Genomic DNA, 21,015 nt, shown 5'->3' with positions numbered 1-21,015 from the left:
ACAACACAATCTCTGAATAAAAAATGATGGTGTTTGGTGGTGTTCTTTATTAAAGAATAAAGCAAAGTAACCTAGTTAAAATATTGTAGGGGGTTATTCAAATTGAGATTGTAAACTATTAAGAGTGATTCTTTTCTTTAGAGGGCACAAGTGAAACTTTGTTCTCCTTTGTACATAGTCTTAGATTTTCAACACATTAAGCTACAGTTGCTGTGGCTATTTCTAATTAAAAAGCCAATAACAAAAGTTATTCTAAGTTATTCTACATTCTAATAAGCTGCTTAGGTTAAAATTTAGATCTCCCCTTAAATGTTAGCTTAAGTACTGTGTGCTGTAAGACAAATATCTCGTTCTTCTTTGGACTCCTTCATCTAGATACCTGATGAAGTTAGATTGAGTTACTCTGGCTGAAGGCCACGAGCTGAGCTGGAGTATCTATGTGGTACTCTAAGCCAAGCTCAGCTGCAGGTTAAAGTGGGTGAGAGAAACTTAGTGGAGGTGGTTCAAGGTAGCACATTTTCTGTTCTAACTCCGATACCATAGAAGTGTGTAAGTGGTCACCTATCGCAGCTCAGCCACAAGATAACAGCCTAACAACATGCTGTAACTTAGTTGCATCCAAGCGTGTATTGGTGGGTTTCTTTTAAAATGCTGTGCTTTTAAAACCCAGTCAAAGATTATTCTATAAATGGTGACTCATTTTCATTTAATCCAGTTTGTCAGTGAGCTGAATGCAGTGAGAATTGTAAGAGAAAGACATTTTAATTATACTTTTAAAACATTTGGATTATTATTAAGGTACACAAAACCTTAATGTCCAACACTTTATAGAATGAAAATTTCAGGAAGGTCAACATCCAGCCTGCTGAAACCCAGTATTAAGATAGCAAATCTACTGAAGGCTCGAAAGCATATCTATAAACTCAAAAAAAGGTAGAAGTTTTCTGTGTCTAAGTGATGAAACTGCCTATTTGTAATTCATTGCAATTATTTTTAAAAGCATACAAGTTGAGGTTTTATGATATATTTAAATATCTATTTGTGCCATTTGGCTCAAGTGTAACCCGTCGTTGTTGTGCTGTCTTGCAGATAACTTCCTTTTTAGTGATGAAATCATAGCCAATGGCTTTCACTCCTGTGATAGTGATGAAGATGACAGAGCCTCACATGCAAGTTCTAGTGATTGGACCCCAAGACCACGTATAGGTAGAAGCCTATATAATGTTCTTAGATGCTGTTTGCCTTTGAACAGTTACTTTATTCTTCCCAGTCTTCAAGTGATTTCTTCTGTTGCAAAAAAATTGGAAATCACTGCTTTTGAGCAGCTTAGAGTTGTTGGCTGTATTCTGTATGTTATTTAAGGAGTTTTAAAATGGACCTGTTTAAACTTGCTGTATTTTGATTAAAATTGTCGCCGTCTTTTTTGTGTAGATATCCTGCCATGATCCATATTAAAAGCATACACACAGACCCACGAAACTGAACAGATTTATGGCATGTTTCTAGCCTATTTACTTAGTTACATTAGTACTTTAAGGAACAAGAAGATGAATCTTGTATGATTTTAGCCAGTCCTTTGGGTTCACTGTCCCAGGTGTTAGATCAGTTTGGGAATTATTGGTCTGCGTATATATTGCATATTAGCAATAGAGAAGTTAAGCATGGCAGTTAGGAACTCAGTAGAAAGTTCTCGCCTCACACAGAGGCAAGATAACCAGTACAGTCACTGGTGACTTGTGTGGGACAGGGGCTTCCAAGGTGCAGTGGGGTTGGGATTTGAGGTCTTTTGTCTTACACAGGCATGATAATACCACAGTGTTCATTTTACTGGTATTGATAAGAGCCGCAGCAAGAAAAAAAAATTTATGACAACACAATAGTCCACTTAAAATCTGCCCAGACGTTGTCTTTGCTGATCCCTTGTTACAGAATCACTGTTGGTACCTTTTGGTTGAATATGTATGACAATTGTTTTCTTTATATGTATTGTAACTAGCCATAGTCATAGCTGTTCGGGTCATCTTAGTCAGTTTAGCTTCTTAAGATTTACCTGGGTTTTTTTTCTACCGCTCTAATCTCAAGTGTTTCTGGAAAGATTGATTTGATGGCTTTAGGAGGTCATGTCTGAAATCATCAGTGTTAGATGAGTAAAAGAACAACAAAAATGCATGCATTGGAGGGCCCTATTTGTCTCTTTAGAGTGGAGTTTTTTAATATGACTAGGAAGTATATGTGTGTTTGTTGTCTCTTTAGCTTATTGCTGGAAATACCTTACAAAATGTTGGAAAAATAGAAATGAAGCCATAAAATGGAGATACATTGCGAAAGTTTTGTTCACATCTAAGAGCCATCAAGCCTGCTATGAACTGGGATTTCTACCTCGACTAACCTTCTATGAAATGCTTCATGGGTTAACATAAAATAGTAATAAATAAGTAAAAACCCTATCTATACTATCACTTCAGAATTTAGACCAAAACATACAGTGGTTTTGATGAACCAAGCATTACATTCGATTAATAAAGTTGTAGTAGCAAGCATTAAGGACAAATGATCATAATCATCTGAAATACTCGACTCAATTTTAAATATTTGTGTTTCTGAATTTTCTCAGGTCCCTACACTTTTGTTCAGCAGCATCTCATGTTAGGTACAGACCCACGGACAATTCTGAAAGACCTGCTACCAGAAACAATCCCTCCACCTGAACTGGATGATATGACACTGTGGCAAATTGTTATAAACATTCTTTCAGAACCACCAAAAAGAAAAAAACGAAAAGATATCAATACTATTGATGATGCTGTGAGACTTTTACAAGAATGCAGAAAAATAATGGTCTTGACTGGAGCTGGGGTATGTATTGCTGCAATGACAGTACGAGAATATATAGACAGTGGGTTAAATACTTACCCAGTGCTTTACAGCACACAGATGGTGTGACCCTCGCAACATTCGTAATCAAATAATTGTGCTAGGTGGGAAGAGGAGGCACTAGAACCATGCACACTGCAAGACTGGAGCTTAAGCTGGAAATGACAAGATCTCTCTTCTTATAAGAAAGTATTTGTAAACATTTAAACTCTTAAACAGTTGCTTCCATGCAAAAGAGTTATGGAGTAAGATCTCATCTAGCTGTTCCAATACATTTTCTACCCTAGTCATTTTTTCACTTCAAGCAAAGGTAATGATTTTTTAAACAAAGTCTCAGTGGCTCTCTTAAATACCTGATGGAGCTAGAGGTACTAGAAGAATAGGACTCAAAAAAGAAAAAAAAAGGTTGGGAGGAGCATTATGAAGGAGAGTTTAATTACCTTTCAGTAGACTTGAGTTTTCCTTTTAACATGTGCCACTCTATGATGGTAATAAGATTAATTACTCACTGTTTTACTAAAGAATATGTTTTAACTGTTGCACACTTACAGCTTTATACTCGTGTACCAGATCACGATACTAAAGTCGATCATTTTTTGCTTCTGTTGTTCATACACAGAGGGTGTGGCACTATTCAGAAAAGATGAGTAATTCAAATCAGCTTGTCAGAAGAGCACTGCTACTTCTCTTGCCCAATCTTGCTCATTCTGTAATTGCTGTCATACACCGGTTTCTCCTCCTCTTCCCATACCGTTTTGGGGTAGCCTGAGACAATAAGTTTTAGTCTTTATTGACTACTACAATTCTTTGATAAATAATTTTTGTTTATCAAAAGGTATTTATTCATGAAAAGCAAGAATCTATTGTTACTGCATTAGAACATGTAAAAAAGAAATAAAAATCAACCACCTTGTCTAAGCCTAAGTTGGAAGATCAATGAACACCTACTAATCAAATTCAATGCCACACTATCTTAAATTTTTGTTCACTTCTGACAAAACTTGCAGTAGTAAAAGTGAGTTCTGGTGTTCTATAACTGCCTGTATGGATTGTACTAAAGGGTTTTTTTGCCTAGTTGTCAGACTTTGTTTCTGTGCTGTTTCTCCTGCTTGTGATTTGGGATTTGTCATATTGGTCCAAAAAAAAGGAAAAAAAAATAAATACAGAGAACCCAGACTGGTTTTGTTCTTAATATCTCTGAGTGTACAGAAATGTGGTTTTCCAAATAGTTTGTATCATAGCAAGTCTGTCATAGTTTTGCTTATTTCAGATTGCAAAAATATATTTCAGGTGTCTGTGTCTTGTGGAATACCTGACTTTAGATCAAGAGATGGCATCTATGCACGCCTTGCCGTAGACTTCCCAGACCTTCCAGATCCTCAAGCAATGTTTGATATAGAATACTTCAGAAAGGATCCCAGGCCATTTTTTAAGTTTGCAAAGGTATGCTTTTCCAACAGTTCTTATCTTGGTCAGTAAAAACAGGTAACAGTATTAAAATGCATAAATCAGATATAAAACTATTCTGTTAACAAAATAGTATCTTTTTCTTTTCTCATAAACAAGATAGAAAAATATGTTTATACACTGAATTTACTTGAATGAGAGCCCTCATTCAGTGGCATAATAACTCTCTCCTTGGGAAGGTCTTTGCAATGTATCAATTTTACACCCTCAGTGTTACTTCAGTCATTGTATGCAACCACATATTAGCCTTACTATAAATATTTAGCAATATTCTCTCTTTTTTAAAAGCTTATTTCTACTGTTCCTGTTATAAGTTCATTATATACACAACCATTCTAGATGCCGTCTCTAATTTCAGGGAGGATAAATAGAAGCTTGTTATTTGAGCAAACCTCAGCTGCTGTTACTTTCTCTGCAAAACGAAAGAATATGAGAAATTTTTGGCCAGCACATGAGTGATGTGGAATGCTCCATTTGAATTTGATAGGCTGTGGCATGCTGTTCAGTGTCATACAATACATTCACATTTTATCCCTGTATTTACAGTTAAGAGGAGTAAAGCAGTTTCATGCGCTAATAAGTTTGTTCTTGTTTCAGGTTTTGGTATAGCTGTGACAAGGATCTGTACATCTTAGAGAATTAAAGCCTTTTTCCAGGGACTGTGTTTGCTTAAACACGAGAATGCAGCAGTTTTTGGAAAGATGTTAGTGATATTAAACAGTTTAATTTAAAAAGCAGGGAGTACATCTCCAAGACGAGAAGGAACTGTAGAAGCTGTAGACGTATGTAGAAACAAAAAAAAATTGCATTTAGTCTGGAATTTCCTTGGGGGGGGGTGGGGGTGGGGGGGGGAAATCAACCCCAAAATATTATAAGAATTACCACAGGACGAGTAATGCCTTGTGAAAATCAATCACTACTAATTATGCTCGCTCTTTCTTCCCTTCACTCACAATTTACACTACTCCTCTGTTATGTTTTAAAGGTCGGCAAAGAAAAATCAATGCATTCTTCACCTGCGTAGCTTTCTCTGAAAGCCTCCTATCCAGATATTTTGATGCTCATTAGTATATGCACTTCCTTGGCTTTTTAATATTTAATTAAAAAAAACCCAAAACAAAACAAAATCAAAAACCCCACCAAAAAAAAAAAATCAAAAATACCAACCTACTTGAAGCCTGTCTATACTCAGGTTTTACCATAGACAAAATCCAATTTGGCTGATACTTTTGTACTAAGATAATTTCTCCTACTTCTCCCTTTCTGTCCATCAGTTTGGTTAGAATATTCATTTCTTATTCCGTAAAATCTTAAGTTCCTTTAATTCTAGGGGCAAGGAATGGCCAAATAAATTTGCAGAGCTCAGTGGTGGGACATGTCTTGCTTCTCCAGACTAAGACATAAAAGCTGTTAGAACCACATGAATATCTGATTATAGTCACGTAATAGGCTCTTCATAATGTAGGTAATAGCACTATGAGCAATCATTGATCATTGCTGCAGTTTAACTCCAAAGATCCATGTAGCTTCAGTATTATGAATAACGTGAAATATTTGGGGGAAAAAACAAATGCTTTCAAAAAGTCTTTTTTGTTCGTTAGTAGTTCGGCTATGTGCTAGATGAAGGCAGAGCTGTCACAAAGATTAATTTAACAGTTCACTCTTGAGCTAGAACTTCTGGTTCAGCTTTCAGTATCTACTGGTAAAGGCAGGCAGCAGCCTTCTTGCCGACTTTCTTTTGGCCAGTGACCCTTGTGCTTTTTCTGTAAAAAGGCCTCACTTTCCCAGGTGAGACCCCAGCCCAGTTGCTCCTCAGTAGTGAGAGAGTGACCAGAGAGCAGAGGGTCTGGAATTCAAGTTCATCCCCTAAATAAGCGCTCCTGAGAAACAGAGTGGTGGTGATGCTGGTGCTGTCCTCCTTGTTGCACAGCAACCAGAGGTACCACCCGGGCTAATAAGCTCTGGACGGAGGTACCTAATCTGAAGCTTTCAGCTGGGGCCTACATTTAATTTTGCCTTTTGGCAGGCTCCTTGTTCGGTCTGAGCGAACAGCAAACCATTCTACAGAAGTGCCTACATTTTTTACCGTATGCTCTTTAGATATCCCTGCCTCCTCTCCCTTGCTCTAATGGAAAGGCGAAGCATCTATCGGACACAGTGGAATTGCTCTACTAAGCCATTTGGTTTTCATTTGATGACTGTTGTAACTGGCTAAATTGGCGAAGCTGGTCTGAGCACCACCTGTCTTCCCCCTAGATTCAATGTTGGTCTGCTTTCTGGTCTCCCGTCTTCTAGGAATGGCTGCTGATAATGCTGACGAATAAAAAATGCTCATCCCAAACCAAAATACCAGAATCCAAATGCCTCATGAAATTTTGTCTGACTGCAGTGAAACCATCTATGTTTCTAATAAAAAAAATATTGCGGTTACTTGACACTCACAAAGGAAAAAAAGCTTTCCTATTTCATAATTCTCAAAACCAAAAGAAACCTAAACCTTGCTGTTATGCTCTGTGAAGAACAAAATACCACATTCTGCATGGGGTAAGTCATGCTGACACGATCAGAAGCTCAGCTGTCAAAAGAAGAGTTGGATCCGAGGGAAGTGGCAAACTGCAAAGGGAGTGACAACATTAACTGCTGACGTAATCATTATTGACAATATTTAGCCCTGTGTGAATTGCTGCAGTTGGAACAAAGACGTTGTGTATTCATTTACACTTTCTAACGTACTTCTGGATTCTCCAGGAAATCTACCCAGGACAGTTCCAGCCATCGCTCTGTCACAAGTTCATAGCTTTGATGGATAAAGAAGGAAAACTACTTCGCAACTATACTCAGAACATAGACACGTTGGAACAGGTTGCAGGAATCCAAAGGATAATACAGTGTCATGGTGAGTGCTTTCAGTTTCACTTTTCTTAGTTTATGCGTAGGAATAATTTTCACTGGTGCATGTGACAAGGCAATTGCTTTTGGAATTATTTTTTTTTTTCCTTGAATCGGTATCTCTTGGCAACAAATATTCTGCTTTTAAAATATTAATTTTTTTTTAGGTAGCTTAAGTATTTAAATCAGAAGCGTTTCAAGTGGAAATTTCTTTCAGAAACGACGCTTGATAAATGGTGGTCTCTGTCTGTCAGTGAAGATCCACACCCTGTTTGCACAAGCTTAAACCTTCACTTTTAAAATGTATTTGTTGCTTTTTTATATTCACGTATGAGAACGTAGTATGGAAATCAGTCTTTTCCTGTGTCCCTCTCACTATCAATGAAATGGAGTTTAGCTGTTAGCCGATTCTTTATTTAGAATATATTCCATTGAAATCTTAAAATACCCTGACACTTCAATGACTTTACCTCACGTATAAAATATTGTGGATTAATCAGCTGTTCAGTTGAACTGAACATCATCTTGTTACAGCTTCAGCGTCGTACACATTCTGTAATTATGATACCAAATTAAGTGGAATCTCTTAATTAGTTGCTTGATATGCTTTCCATTACCAAGGAGTTGCAAATGTCAAGCTAAAAGGCCAAGGATCCATTTTTAAAGAAAGGATGCAGAAAATGAGTTCTTAAAGTGCACATTTAAATCATTTAGTAGACTTCTGGCAAATAAATTGTTTAAAAGCAGTGTTGGCATCTTTGTAAGACCTGTCTGTCTAATTCCACCTTTTCCAGTGACCAAATTCACTTGGTTTCCTTATCTGCAAAGCTTAGCTCGGTGCCAGATTTGTCCATTTTCTTTATTCCAACAGAGCGATATGGTGTTCTGTTGTGGTGCCCAGACAGCCCACAATAGAATCCTACCTGTCGAATAACCCCAGTCTGGTGCTAGTTTCCATTTTGTCCTCATTTGAGGTAAACCAGAAACAATTTTCTGATCAGTAATCTTACTTTGCAGCTAAGACTCTTCTAACTTTTGCACTCGATGCGTCACGCATTTTGTTTTGGTTGTCATTCTGTATGAGGTATTTATCATGAACTCCTTACATAGTTATGTTTTTGCACATCACTGCCACATTGAAGCTTCCCATTTTTTCAGTTGCACACTACAGTAATTAGATTCAGACCATCTTTAGTGTATGTCCTGTATAAGTTGATTGTAAATTTAAAACATTCTTTAAACACATGCTATGGACTTTGAGATTTTGAGGCCTTTGGAAATTAGCAAAGGTTGTTGAGCACATCAAGCTTTATCTGATGGACAGTTCTGCTGCTCTTTAACAAATGCTAGCTGACTAATGGTAGTGGCTAAAAAGAAACTGAAATTCTGCTATCTAAGGGTTCACAAGGCTATATTTATTCTATTTTTATTGTCTAGCTGTGGCAACAGCAAGTTAATCATGAGTATGCCAAATGACAAGGAGCCTTGTAATGATTTGGGGAGTTGATACATGAACCTTTGAACCCAGTATACGCTGCAGACCTACAGTGAAGTTGCTACTGCAAAAACTACTGTGCCTCGGATGCATTTTCTGAATTTAAAATGGCTTTTGCAGTCAACCAGCGGGTCTGGAATTAGATCCTATTCCTTGCCATTGCTGTAGCTGAATGATCAGAGGCAGTGGCCTGCTGGCTCTGGCACACGACTCAGGCATGGGGCAGCATAACTTCTTGATCAAGTCCTCTCGATGGTGAAAAATAACTCATATAATAGAGTTGCAAGTAGGTAGCAACAGATGCTTCAGACAGGGTTAGGTCTGCTGGCCTGACAGACATGTCCCTAACGCACCATATAAACACCTAAATTATTACTATAAACAAATTATAATGAGCAAATAATAACTGTCATACTTCCGGTAGTCTTTGGAACTCCTCAAGTTCTGGGAGTTGCAATGCTGAGCATTCAGAAGCTGTGCACTTTCCACGCCAGCAGTGATGAGCAGACCTGAACTGCCAGTTACTCATCTGCTGTCTGCTCTGAGTTTTTCTGTGCTTCCACTCTTTGTCTTACCCAGACAGAATATCCCCAAAGCATACTTGATTTTTAGCACCAGAATCCCTTCACATAGCCGTGTAAGTGTTGGTTGGCTGCTGTGCATAGGTTATGAGCAGAGAATATCTTCGGTTTGGGTGGCTTAAAACAATACTCCAGATAAAGTTTTGGTACCAGAGGATTTTAGCTGTTCCTAGCTTCTGCAAAGCTTTCAACATCTTAACAGTTACCTTTCTACAAGTTTCCTTTTGAAGAGAGAGTTTTGTACCCCTCTGTACATCACTGAGTCACAGAGCTTTCCTACTGCCCTCATATCACCATTAGAAATTAAAGAACTCCAGACTTTTGCTGTATGAGTGGCACATTTCAGTGCAGGGTCAAAAAGATCCCCAAATTATTATTTTTTTTAAGCCTTGTTTCATGGTCAGGAGAAAACCTGCGATTTTTTTCACTTTATTTTTCAGCATTCTGTCAACTTCTAGCATTATTCCTTCCACAGATAAAAGGCCTCAAAGGCCTCTCTCTCTCCTGGACGTGGGTGCACCAAAGGCCACTCTAGTTTGCCACAGTGACGTCACACTGTATTTTCACGTGTGTGTTAGCCACCTGATAAGCTTTCCATTTAGACCAATAGAGACACCAGATACTTGGGCATCACCTTCAGCTGCTTCGGAAACAGGCCAGTTAGAGCTACCAGGTGGCTGGATGGAGCAACCGACTTAACACAGTCTTGCCAAATAATAAACACTGGCTAAGCTGGGTACCAAGTTCAGAGCAGTATTTCAATTTAAACAATACAGCTGTAACTTCTCACTTCTGCTGAAAGGGGCAGTACTGCTATTTAGTTGCCTATAGCAAAGTTTTTACTAATGCATTTTCTTAGTTATTTTGCCCTACTGTTTCTTGAGTTCGCATGGCTTCATGTCATGCTGCTGCTGTTTGCAGAGCTGCTGGTACTACTGTTAGTTGTGTGAAGAGGAAGAAGGAAGGTTCTATTCTCTTCTCCTGGTACACGCTTGCACAGGTTGGGGGAATGAGAGGACACAATACAATTTTTGTTGACGTGCATGTGGTATATCCTACTCCTAAAACAAGATTTCTCCCGACTAACATCTAGAAGAACTACTTTTAGTGCTACAAGTATCTTCTCTTAATTTTAAATTACTTCTTAACAACTAATTTTGGTAGCAATGCAACATAACAGCCTTTGTGTCAAAACAGCTTGGGCAAAAAGACCAAATCCGAGTGACTGAAAATCCTTATTTCTACCATATGGGTTTTTCTCCTTAGGTTCCTTTGCAACAGCTTCCTGCCTGATCTGTAAATACAAAGTTGATTGTGAAGTTGTTCGAGGAGATATTTTCAATCAGGTAAAAATTTACTTTAACTCACTGCAGCTTTCTAATAAGTAACTCTCCAAAAAATCCCAAACCACCACCCTTGGATTGCTTAAAAGATCTGCTTTTAAAAGGCTACGTACCTTTGCTTGTATTTCATAAAAGTGCCTATCTGTACTTAGCATTTCCCCATGTATTTAAAAGTATACTCAAATACTATACTGCAAAAATTAGGTAATGGGAAAAAGCAGAAGCAAAGCGTTAAGAGTCCGTTTTTAATGGCACCTCTGAGAAAAGTAGAGGTTAAAATGGTAAGTAGAAAGTTGGATTTAGACCTGGTCTATGTTAATTTGAACTCGCAGTCACACTGAGAAAGCATTCTTAGCTATTTACAACATTGGTTGCTCTTTGAGCATTTACCTGCATTACAGATACGTTTAAACAGTAGATGATGCACGGAGACCTTGCTAACTACAGAGCAGCCTCTGAACAAGCAAGAGCATCAGACGAGATGTCAGATGTGTGCTTTCTAGGACTTCTGAACTGCTCTGTACTCTGAACTCCCCACATCTGGGCGTGAAGTACCCCAGGGCCAAGGCAGGAGTGGGTTCTGCTCTGTCAGAGCAGATGAGCCTCCGGCTTGGCAAGAACCTCTTTGCTCTTCTTCCCCTTCTTTTGAAGGAACAGAGACGATGATTCTCGGATCAAAAAGATCTTGTTTATACAAATGGAAGGGGGACTCTCTTTCTGGAGATTCACGTTTTTTGATAAATGCTTAGAGTCCACCGTTGCAACTTTAGATGAGAAACATGGAAGGGATGTAAATCGTTCGTGTCTTACATTTTAAATGGAACTCAATGAAAGCCTTTCAGAAGAGATGTTAAAGCTTTAAGAAATGTCAATCTCATAAGCCTGAAACTTTGTAAGACTGAAATATCGAATTTGAAATCTGGTTTACCTTCATATTAAGAGTATTATTTTTGAGAACTTTTTATCTTACAGATGTTTGCTGCTCCTTTACCTTCAAAGCCAGCTGGTTGGAGTTTAGGTTTTCTTCGTTCTAAACAACCACTCCTAAGCATTCTGTAATTTTCTGGTTTGATTGTTAGTGGTCATGACTCCTTCTCCTAACACTTTGTAATCATTGTATGTTTATAAGCCGAACCAAACTTCTGCCCCGTTGGCCTGTCCCTGCTGGTGGTCACTAATGGAAGCATGGGGAAGTGGAGAGAAGACGACTAGCAATACTTCTGAATAATGAGAACAAAGAGGGTTTTTACTCCCAACATGAGACTGAAGGAGCTTTTTACACTCATTCTGATTCTCAGCCCTAATCTTACAGTACTGTTGTCAGGTATATCTTTCCAGGGCAGGCCCTAGCTGTAAAACTGAATTATTTTCATAACGCAAAATATATCTGGTTATTGCCAAATACCATTTCACACAAGAAATAGCACTATTGAAAGAAAACATATCCGTCCTCATTTATGCCTGAAAAAAAAAAAAAAAAGTTCTATTTGTCATCATTATCTTTATTCTGTAGCCTGCATTTCCCAAACCAGCGCTATGCAGTTTCGTCTACTGCCTCTCTAGAATATAGAATTTGGTTCCTTAGATATCAAAAGAAACCTTTTCTGTACTTACGAAACAAAACACTGTCCTTCTCAACAGCTTTGCTTTCTAACAAGTTCCCCTTAACAAAAATGGTTTTGGCATCTGGGTCCCAATAGATAGTCCAGTTTCTAGCTTCTGCTGTCCTCCACTATTTGAAAGTTAAGTTATACATGGCCCCAGGTCCTTAGTTTTCCCTAAAAATACTACCTTTCCTTTGTCTGGTCCATCCCCTGATGGTCGTTAGGGCTTCACAAGGAAGTAAGTCCTTCTAGCATCTTTCTGCCACCATTTCCCTTCAACGTATTATAAACTGAGAATTGTTTGAGATTATCTGTTTAGAAAATTACCAATTTCTTGTTGCTGCGCTTCATTCTTTGGCATTTCCAAGATAATGTGCTAGTTCCCTGTAGCATGATTCTTTCTCTTGGTTGCTGTGCATAACCATCCTTCTGGATGAGAAGCAGCAGCAGTTATAAATCACACAGATGGAACTTCTGAGTGAAACAATTGATAGTCTTAAACCAACGTAATCTCTACTAATCTTGTTTTTGATATACAAATAACATCAATAGTCAATGATAAATTCTATTTCTCTGTCATTGGACAAATACATCAGCAGAGGTGGTGGGGCTTCAGGGGAGTGCTACCTCTGGGGGGAAAGAGGACCCTAGGCAACTGAGTGGCCAATTATCTAGCTTTAACTTCTTGGTATCAATTTCAGCTCTTGGAATAAATCCTCCCTCTTACTGACGACCTTTCTGAGGATTAGCAGAGAAGCTGGTGAGTAGTGTAGTGTTGAAATGCATTTATGGGCCCATTACAGTGACTCAAATGATGTGGATAGGGACATCAGTTGCTCTGCAGAGATCCATTAAGTCACAAGTTGTTGGAAACAGAGTTAATATTACTTGGTCTCTTTAAATCAAAAGCTGGCGGTCTTCATTTCATCTTCCTCCTAATACAGAGCAAACCTCTCTCCCTCCTTTTAGCTTCCAACATTTTCCCTCCTTAAGCTTCCAACCAAAAGTGTTTGTGTGTTACGAGCTCTCTCTAAAGATCCGAGGAAAAAGTTCAAGATTCATTCTACCCATCTGCTCCTCTTTGGGGAGTTCTTAAGTTGATTTCCCTTTAGCATGGGGTTACTAGACACTCTTTAGCTTGGGTATGTGGTGAAGGTTTCCTCCCTACCAATTCCTGGTTCTTGTGCCATATTGTTTCTTATGCATCCCTCCCACAAGGTTTTCTTCAAAGAAGGATTGGATTCTATGTTCAAAGACTTTGGGGAATGGTCCTTTGACACTAGAGGAGGCCTTTTACTTGTGATGTTTTCTCATATGGAAAGCATTGTCTTTTGTCGGAGTGCAGGCATCCATAAACTAGTTCTTTGATTGAAACTTTCTAAGTTCTGTATTATTTTTTCTGCATGTACTCTGTGTACAAGAGGGAGTTGTTATGCATTTAAATGTCATTTTTCATATATTTTCCTATTGAAATAGGTAATATACATCTCTTTACGCAGCACTGATTCGCTTGTGATGACTGCTATAGGATTGCAGCTACATTTAGCTCCTTGGATTTATTCTAGGGTATCATATTTTAACACTGCAGCTGAGAAGAACTGAACTATTTGAAAGAGACATTGCTCAGTAGTAGCTGAAGTATTGTCTGTACATGCATCACTCACCTCCTTTCCTTCGCTCTGAAAAAAGTCTTAAGATAGGAAAGAGTTGAAAGAGGTCCCAAAGATCAGAAAATACTCTGGTTTCAGGAGGAAAGGGAGCCTACTTCTCCACACATGTAATTCTTGTCCACTTTTTTTAGCGAACAGGGATGCTGCTCTGTTTTTGGAGGAATTGGAAGAGTTTAAAATGGAGACCAAACAAAAGTTCTTTCTTCTGTTCTTGTCCTGTATGCTTTTTGCCAGCCACCTGCAACAGTGCCATGTGGCTTTATGTGTATAACACACATACCCTTTTGGAGAAGAGGAGAAAGTAGAGAGGTAAAGCTGTACAATATACTCTGGTTAGGAAGGGGTTTATATCAGATCACCGAAACTGACAGCGAAATCTTAAGTTTTTGCTCTGATTAGACCAAGAAAAATATATTCCCATCGAATAGGACGTAATTACCCATTGGTGCTGAGCATGACTTCTGGACTGGGGCCTAGTTGTCAGATAAGAACTGTGGTGTAGATCTGTGTGGCTTCTCCCTTTTGACTTAAGAGGACTTCCTCTTTATTCTTGCTGTAGTTTTATTTCTGTGTGCCGTTGCTGCAGGCTAGAGTGAAAAATGTACTTGTCTGCATATCTGCAGAAAAATGAAATGAGGAAATATCACTGAAACGTCCTTGTCTTTTGCCAAAATAAGTCACTTTGAATTGCTAAAATCTGAGGTTTTCAGGGGCACAGCCTTGAATTGTAGTAATAGAAGCTGTTCTAATGCAGGTTGTACCTAGATGTCCCAGATGTCCACCTGATGTTTCCGCTCGCTATCATGAAGCCAGACATAGTGTTCTTTGGAGAGAACTTACCTGAGCAGTTCCATCGTGCCATGAAGTATGACAAAAATGAAGTTGATCTCCTTATTGTCATTGGGTCTTCACTGAAAGTAAGACCAGTAGCATTGATTCCAAGTAAGTGACTATCTCTGGTAATATTTTCTTCCAAAAATCTGGATCAGAAGTGAAATTCCGTTAAGAGCTCCAAGAAATACTTTTGGTTTGATTCAGTGAAGAAACTAGATTAAGCATCCAGTTTTCTAAGATGAAAACTGATTGCCTATGTAAAGCTGAAATGCAAAATAAAGAAAGTAGCAAATTCTAAGTGCTTTTTCTACAGTCCAGACAGATCTCAAGGTAATGAAGTGATAATCTGAAAAACTCTCCTAAAACTTGAATGACTTTGTTCTGAGATTCACTTCATTTCTCTCCCTGCTTGCAATGTGCTCTCAGAGTTACTTGAAAGATCTAGAAAGGAATCATCTTTAAAAACATAAATGTAGGATCAAAAAAACAGATTAAGTACATCAGGTGCCAGAGTTGTAGCTCATTTTAAAGTCGGTACTTAACACTAAATGATACACAGTGCACATTATATAGTGTATCACCATCTGGACCCTTAGCTTTTAAAAGTGATATGGAAAAACATCTCTGCTAATATATGTGACAGAAAAATGCTCTCCAGGAAGGCTGAGAAAATACCATGACAGGTGATTTATTTGCCTACTGAGTGCAAGACTTACTGGTACTAAAGAAAATCTCTTCACCTGTAAGCGTGAGAAGGACTTATGTTTAGCATCTGCTGTTAATGGGGAACAGTACCGTGCCCATGGCCTTTGTAATAACATCCTCTTCCCCACAGAAGAGGCAGAGCCTCGTGTTTAGGTTGATGGGAAATGCAGGAGGACTGGAAAGTTAGGATCCACTACAGAAACCATTGCTCTTTCTAGGTCCTAGAACTGGATTTCAGGAGTTGGTTATCTGATGGCTCAATGCGAGGTTACCAAACTGGGGGGGTTTGGAAGCCTACATGTCAGAAATGGGTTGAGCGACCCTGTACAGTGTAGACTGTACCTAGAAATATTTTGACCAAATTAATGGGATATCATTTATCAGTGGTATATTCTTCATGTGCACGTAAATACCTAAAATGAATGTACAAAATCAACACAGTTCTTCCAAGAGATTATAGTACTTTTTAACACTTGACCAAACGTTGCTGTAGTCAGTATTTCTGTCCATCTGTTTCTCGGTGAGGGAGGAACACTTTTTACTGGAAAAAAGGGGGGGAAAAAGTCTAGATAGGCTACAGTAGGCTTAGCTCCTCAAACTGCTGTTGTTAAATTTGAGATTTGCTTATCTTCTTCCTGGTCTTGTTGCAAATGAATGTATGAAGAGAAGTCTGAGGAATCAAACTTTCTAAGTAGACCTCTGCTGAAAGTAAAACTAAAGTGACTACCTTTAAATTCTCTTTTCTGTCTATAGGTTCCATCCCCCATGAAGTGCCTCAGATCTTAATTAATAGGGAACCTTTGCCTCATCTACACTTTGACGTGGAGCTTCTTGGAGACTGTGACGTTATTATTAATGAATTATGTCAAAGGCTAGGTAGCGAATATACAAAACTTTGCTACAACTCAGTAAAACTTTCAGAAATAACAGAAAAGCCTCCACGAACGCACAAGGAGCTCGAAATGCACTCATCTGAGCTACCGCCTACCCCTTTAAACATTTCAGAAGGCTCTAGTTCACCAGAAAGAATGACTCCCCCAGATACTTTGGTGGTGTCCTCAGAACCGCCAGCTGAATGTAAGGTAGAAAACTGTAATCCTGCCTCAGAAACTAAAGGGAGCTGCACAGAAGAAAAGCTTCAGGACACACAAACATCATCAGAAAACCCTGAAAATCCTACTAGTGAACTAATGGACTCTGAAACAATGAAGGAAAATGGATCTAACAATGGAGACAATAAAGAAAAAACTGAAATAGTGAAGAAGTGCTGGGTAAACAGATCTGCAAAAGAACAGATTAGCAAAAGGCTGGATGGTAAGTGTTAAGTCATTTCAGTATTTTGCGCTTTTTGCCAGATGTTTATTCAAGACTTACTTTAAAGCAATACATAAGTTACCCTTGAGGGACTCAGTGGGTTTAGGTGGTTATTTTTGTTCAGACGAGCATCTACATAACTCATCATTGTATTGTTTATTTCTTTCGGAGAAGCCTATAAGAAAACTTTTCATAATTCATAATAGGTTTTATAATCAGTGATTACGTACTCACTAAAAAGACCAAAGTTTAGGAGGTTGAAGGGAAGTATCGAAAAATAAATCAGTTTCTAACATTTTCAAATGCATTTTCAGCAAAAAATCAGTTTGCTCCTCAGGTGTGAAGCAGCTGGTCACACTAGGTCCGAATTTGGTATGGCAGCCATCTTGTAGAACTGAAAGATGAAGCCATGATAGGAGTTGAAAAGCCAATCTCACAGCTGGGGCTAGGCACATTTTGAAGGAAACTTTAGCCGCTCCAAGGAAGCCTTCCAGTATGTAGTCTCTTAACTGATGTCATGAATTATCACACTAGAAAATCAGTATTGCATGAAGAAACAGGTATTAAATCATGACTTTCTAAAGCAAAGGCTGTTTTTAAACTTTGTCAACTACTCTGTGCAGTGGGTTCCGGTTCTGTTACAAGCAACGGAAATCTAGCTGTGGATTCATGTATCAATGAAAAAAGCTGCTACATGTTGAAGTTTAAATGTTCTTTTGTGTCAAAGGGAGGGGGGAAAAGGAACGTTGAGTTTCCCCGTGAAGCATTTGTTATGTGCTGTTCCTAATGATACATTGAAATAAATGTGTTTCTAATGTAATCTGATTTGTCAGTTAAGTTTCACTGTTGAAAATACATATATGCAGGTACCTTCTAACCAGAAGTCTGCAAGATCTTTTACGAATAATTTATTTTAGCCTTTTATTGACTTTTGAAATTCTGTTTCAGGTACTCAGTATCTATTTTTGCCACCGAATCGCTATATTTTCCATGGTGCTGAGGTATACTCAGATTCTGAAGACGATATCATATCTTCTAGCTCTTGCGGGAGCAGTAGCGAAAGTGGTTCATGTCGTAGTCAGAGCTTAGATGTGGAGGATGAGAGTGAGATCGAAGAGTTTTACAATGGCATAGAAGACGAGGATGCTCCAGAAAGGGAAGAGGAACCTGGATTTGCGGAAGATGGAGTTGAACAAGATGAATCGGCGGCTGATGAATCAGCGTATACAAATGAAGCTGCAGGGACTGATCATCCAAGCAACAAGTTGTAAAGTGATCACTGACTGGTTACAGGAACTTTCCACCAGCATTAGGAGCTTTGGCATGTCAGAATGAATGTTTACGTCTGAATTTAGAGCAACAAAACCATAAGGATGTAGTGTTTATAAACAACTAAAACAGATTTTCATGCTTAGTTTTTTACCTTTTTCAATAAAATTCTATTACTGCGCACTCAACACTAACTCATTTTTTTTTAAGGTACTAGGAATATCTAAACAAGTGTCACTATGTTCACTTTTAAGTTCATCTGTCTGATCAGGCATCCATGTATATAATACATATTTTTGCTTAATGAATTTCAGCTTATATTATTTTTAAACAGTTTTGAAAAAGCCATTGGAATGTTAAACTAATATAAAGGGAACAGCTAATTTAGACCAAAGAATGGTATTTTCACACCTCTTGCTTTGTAACAGTTTGGTTTATTTAAAACCTTCTTACGCTTCTGCTAAACCTTTCATTCTCGCCTAGTCTGTCATTAAACACTGGCATTTTCTAAGACCTACTGTGGCAGCTAATTTTTTGCTTTAACAGTTATTTAGTATGTTTGAGACATACTTAAATGTGAGTAGATAGTTAAATGGAAACAAGACAGCGAGCACTTGAGAAATCCTATGTTTTTTTAGACTGATCAAGAAGTGCTGTGAAAATGCTTAGGTTACTGAGTTTAATACTTCCTGTGGACACGAAGCGGCGTTGACATTGGCTCCTTAGCAATTATAGTACTGGCATTTTAAACAAAATGGATCCCCCCCGGTAGAAGTTTTTCACGTTGTATACAAAAGTCAACTATAGCGCAGCTTGCATTACAAATAGCATTTGATGAATTGCCAAAGCTCTAATGTGGAAGCTCGGCTGAGTTCAGAATAGTGTTTCTGCCAGCATGCGAGAAGGCGCAAAGAAAAATAAGCTCTTCCTTTATACTTACTGATGCAACAGAACCAGGAGAAACTAACTCGAATACCGAGAGCGCCTGCTTACACTGCTGAGCGGCTAAAACACAGATTAGGAACCTAACCTGGAAGCACACCGTTTTGAGGTCATGTCTGGGGTTGGGAAACTAGTCTTCCACCTGCCAGCTCCACCTTGCATATTAAAAGTAAAGCGGCTACTCAAATTATTACGATGTATAGTCAAGCGCTAGGCTGCCTTAAAACTGGATGTTGCGAATTTTCAAGTGCAGATTGTTTCCAAGGCTTTAGAACTATTTTGTAAAATTGCACAGTGCAGTAGTAAGTGAAACAGCATTTTTCTATAAACCACTTTTTCAACATTGGCCCAAATGAACTCTACGGTGTAGATTATTCATATACTTTGCTTTACTATTTATTACATTTTGAAAGATGTATAGTAGCTGTTCTTTGAACGTAAGATACATCAGTTAATAAATATTTAAGAACAGCCTCCTGCATTCATCAGAAAATGTTGGCATGTTGTCTCATTGTCCAAATTTAATACAGCTCTTATTTGGCTACACTAAAGAATGCAATATGTTTAGTTTTCACTTGCATGTCACAATGTATTAGTTTGTGCTATAGGAGATATTTTAAATTGAAATACTTTGTTTTAAATTATTTTTACAGTGAGGATTGTTTTCTGCTCTTTTATATTGTATATAGTGTCTTTTATGTAATCTACTGGCATATGTTTTGTAGAAGACTGTTTACTGACTGGCTATCTTCCTGCAACTTTTGAAATACAAAACCAGTGTTTTATACTTGTACACTCTGTTCTAAAGTCTATTAAAATTGTAATTTGATTTCTGGTTTCTCTTAATTTCTAGTTAGATCTTAAAAGCTTAACAAAAGATGCCCTATAAAGTCAAGGTATACCCTAGCTAATGTGGGGCGTTATGTAGTAAATTGCTTTTTTCCAATCTGCCCCCTTGAAAAAAAAAAAAAAGCCTGACTGAAACTAGTCTGCACTGTCTTTCGTAAATTGACTTCCTAAACCACACTGCAGCGGTGTCCCTCAGAAAACTACTTTCCTCCTTTCAAACCCTATGTTAACTTTAGATATATAGCTGCTAAACAAGAGTGTTTATTTCTGCTGGTGTGCCAGCACCTCACAGCCCTGCTGCCCTTCCTCTACCCAGCCCAAAGCTCCTTTGACATTTGGCACTTACTGCTTCCACGTCCAGAAGCAGCTGCCTGTAAGGAACCTGCAGCCCACAGGAGTTTGGGGCACATTTTGGCATCACATACACAAGTATTTCATCTGTGTGTTGTCTTCACGCAGGTAATGCCGGCAGGTAAAGCCTGTGTTTCCCCTGAGGGGCGTTCTCACCTGCCTGGCACAGCTGCAGATGAAGCCCAACTGCAGAGAGTCCTTGGTTTGCCCTGTGGCTTCCCAGGGCTGCAGCTGTGCTCACCCCCCCAATACTGCAGAGATCCGCTCCTGTGGGCCCTCGAGGGACAGGGCCCAGTTAACTGGTTTTCCACTAAGTAATACCTGACTGTTTTGACGGTTCCACTGTACTTCTGAACCACCATCCCTCAAATAAACGTCACATTTGTATTAGGCAAAAAAAGATTGTTTCCAAGAGTCACACACTTGAGACATGAAATAAAGTATTAGAAATACTAAGAATTTTTTACACAGTTTATGTTTCCCTATCAATTGCTTATTACTCTGGAAGGACTTGAAAGCATTTTTCCTCTGGAATAAAACAAAACAGCTGCACCTTTTTCTACACCTACATGAAGAAGTTCTGCTTTTTGTTCTCTCGTATGTTTGCCAATATTTTCTGAACAGAAGAGGAACCCCAAACTACAATGCGTCACCTTATTCGTCCATTTCACACACTACCCTTTCCCTGTAGCAAACAGGTCATCTTTAAGTATTTTGTGAAACAATCGTAAGGCAAACTATGAGGATGAGGAAACGTGCTATCACAGCTCTTTGCTATCCCTAAGTATTCAGCATCTTATATGAAATTTGTCTGGAAGCATGGAAGAG

General features: G+C 38.5%; 1 protein-coding gene across 1 annotated transcript in view; it reads left to right on the top strand.

Annotated features, from left to right (window-relative positions):
- SIRT1 (sirtuin 1) overlaps positions 1-18,228 on the top strand; it is an 18,351-nt gene extending 123 nt beyond the window's left edge. The window contains 9 exon segments of the mRNA XM_009894019.1: positions 1,059-1,206; positions 2,615-2,856; positions 4,165-4,317; positions 7,090-7,237; positions 10,573-10,652; positions 14,678-14,713; positions 14,715-14,865; positions 16,216-16,776; positions 17,725-18,228. Of these exon segments, the coding sequence (XP_009892321.1) occupies positions 1,059-1,206; positions 2,615-2,856; positions 4,165-4,317; positions 7,090-7,237; positions 10,573-10,652; positions 14,678-14,713; positions 14,715-14,865; positions 16,216-16,776; positions 17,725-18,047 (1,842 nt within the window). The 3' untranslated portion in view covers positions 18,048-18,228.
- Positions 18,229-21,015: the final 2,787 nt, after the last annotated feature.

This window comes from Charadrius vociferus, unplaced genomic scaffold, assembly GCF_000708025.1.
Source record: "Charadrius vociferus isolate BGI_N301 unplaced genomic scaffold, ASM70802v2 scaffold611, whole genome shotgun sequence".
NCBI classification, from domain to species: Eukaryota; Metazoa; Chordata; class Aves; order Charadriiformes; family Charadriidae; genus Charadrius; species Charadrius vociferus.
This window is presented reverse-complemented; position numbering and strand designations above follow the sequence as displayed.